Here is a 3,045-nt window from a genome sequence, read left to right as displayed (position 1 = left end):
AGACTCGATTTTGGGAAGATAACTGGGTTCAAGGTGGTACTCTGAAAGGAAGTCATCCGAGACTCTACTCTATTTCCAGTCAGCAAGGACTTGTCATCGGGGAGTGTGGTTTTTGGGATGGGCTTGATTGGATTTGGAATTTTCAATGGAGGAGGGCACTGTTCCAATGGGAGCTGGAGCTTGTCAATCAATTGCATGAGAGGTTAAGGCCAGTGAGGTTGTCATCAGGTAGGGAGGACAATGTGGTGTGGAAGTTTGAAAATAAAGGTATTTTCTCTACTAGTTCTGTGATCCAGGCTATACAAGCGGAGACATTATCAGCTGAGATAACGAGTTATAGCTTCACAAGTTCCATTTGGAAAGGTTTCGTCCCTCCGAGAATTGAGCTCTTTGGGTGGTTTGTGCTAGTGGGTAGAGTTAACACCAAGGAGCGGCTGACTAAACTAGGAGTCAACATTCTGGGGGATAGTATGTGTGTACTGTGTACCAAGGAATTAGAATCTGTTGAGCATTTATTCCTTAGGTGTGAGGTAACATGGCAGGTGTGGTGCAAGTGGCTGAGGTTACTAGGAAGGGAGTGGGTGATTCCCGGAACTGTTAAAGAAATGTTTGAAAGTTTGAAAGTTGGCATGGAATGCATAATAGACAACAGGGGAAGAAGATGTGGATGTCAGTGTTCTTTGCAGTGATTTGGAACATCTGGTTGGAACGGAATGCACGAATCTTCAAGAATGCAAGAGCAAGCCTGGAGGTCATACACACAAGGACGTTGATGAGCTACACGGAATGGAGTGGTGGTGATCCTGGGGGAGGATGAGAGTACTGGGGATAGTAGGGGTTGGTTTATTTGTTGGTAGCTGGTTATGTGTCTTCTTCTTTCTTTTATTTGCTCCACTTTAATGTGTTGAGCTTCCTTTGTTTCAAAAAAAAAGATTATTATATTTATTTTATAAAAAATAGTAAATATTTAACTAAAAAACTTTATCTAATATAAAGATTTAATTTAAACATTAAAATATAAAAAGTAATTAAATTATTTTCTTTTTGTTCTGGATTCTTCTCGTGCATTCGTCATGTCTCACGCCACTCCGTCCCATTCATTCGCATTTATTTTTAATTAATACAAAATGCCGTACTATAACTGTAGTCTTTGATTTTCGTCTTATTTAGAGTTTATTTCTTTATATTTACATTTTGAGTAATACGCCAAATTAATTTTTTAAAAAATTAATTGAATATTTTAATTTTTAATAAATTTTAATTACACATTAAATTATGTTAAAAATTTAGATAAGTTATTCTTTATTATTATTAAATAAAGTCATAGAAATCTTTAAAAAAATTTAAAATTCTTACATCAATATATTAATAAAAAAATAATCTGATATAAAAATTAATTTATTTATAAAATAAAATTTAATAATTAAAATTTGTTAAAACAAAAATATTAATTAAAATCTCTTATAGTTATAGTTTTTTATTCTTTCCTAGTCAACCATTGTCGACCATAAAAGTCAGTGTTAATGAGCAACGTGGTAGGTTGAAAATCAGGCTTCTTGGTTCTATAAATGCCCACACAAGTCTATCATAGGAATCACCAATCATATACCAAAATCTAAGTACATCTCTTATTTCTCTCTAAGTGCAACCAGATTTGAATTGCATTTTGCTTCTAACCAATATGGCTCAGGATGATGTGAAGCTCTTGGGGGTTGTGGGAAGCCCGTTTGTTTGCAGGGTTCAGATTGCTCTAAAATTGAAGGGAGTTGAATACAAATTTGTAACACAAGATTTGCAGAACAAGAGTGAAGAACTCCTAAAATACAACCCAATTCACAAGAAGGTGCCAGTGCTTGTTCACAATGAGAGGCCCATAAATGAGTCCCTTGTGATTGTTGAGTACATCGATGAAGCTTGGAAGGGCAAATCCATTTTGCCCACTGATCCTTACCAGAGAGCCCTGGCACGTTTCTGGGCCAAGTTCATAGATGACAAGGTAAATAATTTTAATTCTCATCATAAATAGTACTTTAATTTTCTTTACATTTAAAAATGACGTAAAAATGTTTTACATTATCCATGAATTAAACTCATAAAGTATAAATAAACTCCGTTCATCCGTAATTATGTTATTTTTTAACCATTAATTTAATTTGTGCAAATCCAGGTGTTCGGTGCTGCATGGAAATCTGTTTTCACCGTTAACGAGGAAGAGCGTGAGAAGAACGTTAAAGAAACACACGAGGCTCTTCAGTTTCTTGAAGATGAGCTTAAAGGCAAGTTCTTTGGAGGAGAGGAATTTGGCCTTGTGGACATTGCCGCTGTATACATTGCGTTTTGGGTGCCTCTGATTCAAGAAATTGCAGGTCTTCAACTGTTCACTAATGAGAAGTTTCCCAAACTCTACAAATGGAGTCAAGAATTTCTCAGTCAACCAACTATCAAAGAGTGTTTGCCTCCTAGAGACCCAATTTTGGCATTCTTCAAAGGTCGCTATGAAAGCCTTCTTGCCTCAGCAAAATAGAGTTGATACTAGAGAGCGGGTTGAAATGAATGTTGGAGTTTGTTGAGGAATGTATTGAGTTTCTTCCGTGGTGGTGTTGACGTGTTGTTGTTCAATTGTTTTTATTAGAATTTCGTATTATTGTAAACGATGCTGTTGCAACCTCGGATTCCTCCCTCTTAGAGAAATCCTAGGATCTTATCGGTTAATAAAAGAGTTTGGTAATAATAATTTTCTTTCCTGTTGGACTATTAGACTACATTTGTTTCTGAGAACAAGATAAAACTGAGAATAAGATAGGTTAAGACACTGATACAAAATTTTATATTTTTGTATTTTGTTTAATAATAAATTAGAACAAATTATAAAAATATAATTTATTTTTATTTTTTTCATTCAAAAAATTTGAAATGAAAAATATAATAATAAAAAATATAATTATAAAAAAATAACAAGAATAATAAAAAAAAATAAAAAATAAGTTGTATCTCTTGTTAGTGTCACCGTATCCTTCTTGTCACGATGGACACAAAATACACTAA

General features: G+C 34.2%; 1 protein-coding gene across 1 annotated transcript; it reads left to right on the top strand.

Annotated features, from left to right (window-relative positions):
• Positions 1-1,479: 1,479 nt before the first annotated feature.
• On the top strand, positions 1,480-2,734 carry LOC112743496 (probable glutathione S-transferase). The gene is made up of 2 exons (XM_025792716.2): positions 1,480-1,996; positions 2,168-2,734. Exons 1-2 carry the CDS (start codon positions 1,682-1,684, stop codon positions 2,522-2,524), a joined length of 672 nt encoding a protein of 223 aa, XP_025648501.1. The 5' UTR covers positions 1,480-1,681; the 3' UTR covers positions 2,525-2,734.
• Positions 2,735-3,045: the final 311 nt, after the last annotated feature.

Source organism: Arachis hypogaea, chromosome 14, assembly GCF_003086295.3.
Source record: "Arachis hypogaea cultivar Tifrunner chromosome 14, arahy.Tifrunner.gnm2.J5K5, whole genome shotgun sequence".
In the NCBI taxonomy this organism is placed as follows: Eukaryota; Viridiplantae; Streptophyta; class Magnoliopsida; order Fabales; family Fabaceae; genus Arachis; species Arachis hypogaea.
This window is presented reverse-complemented; position numbering and strand designations above follow the sequence as displayed.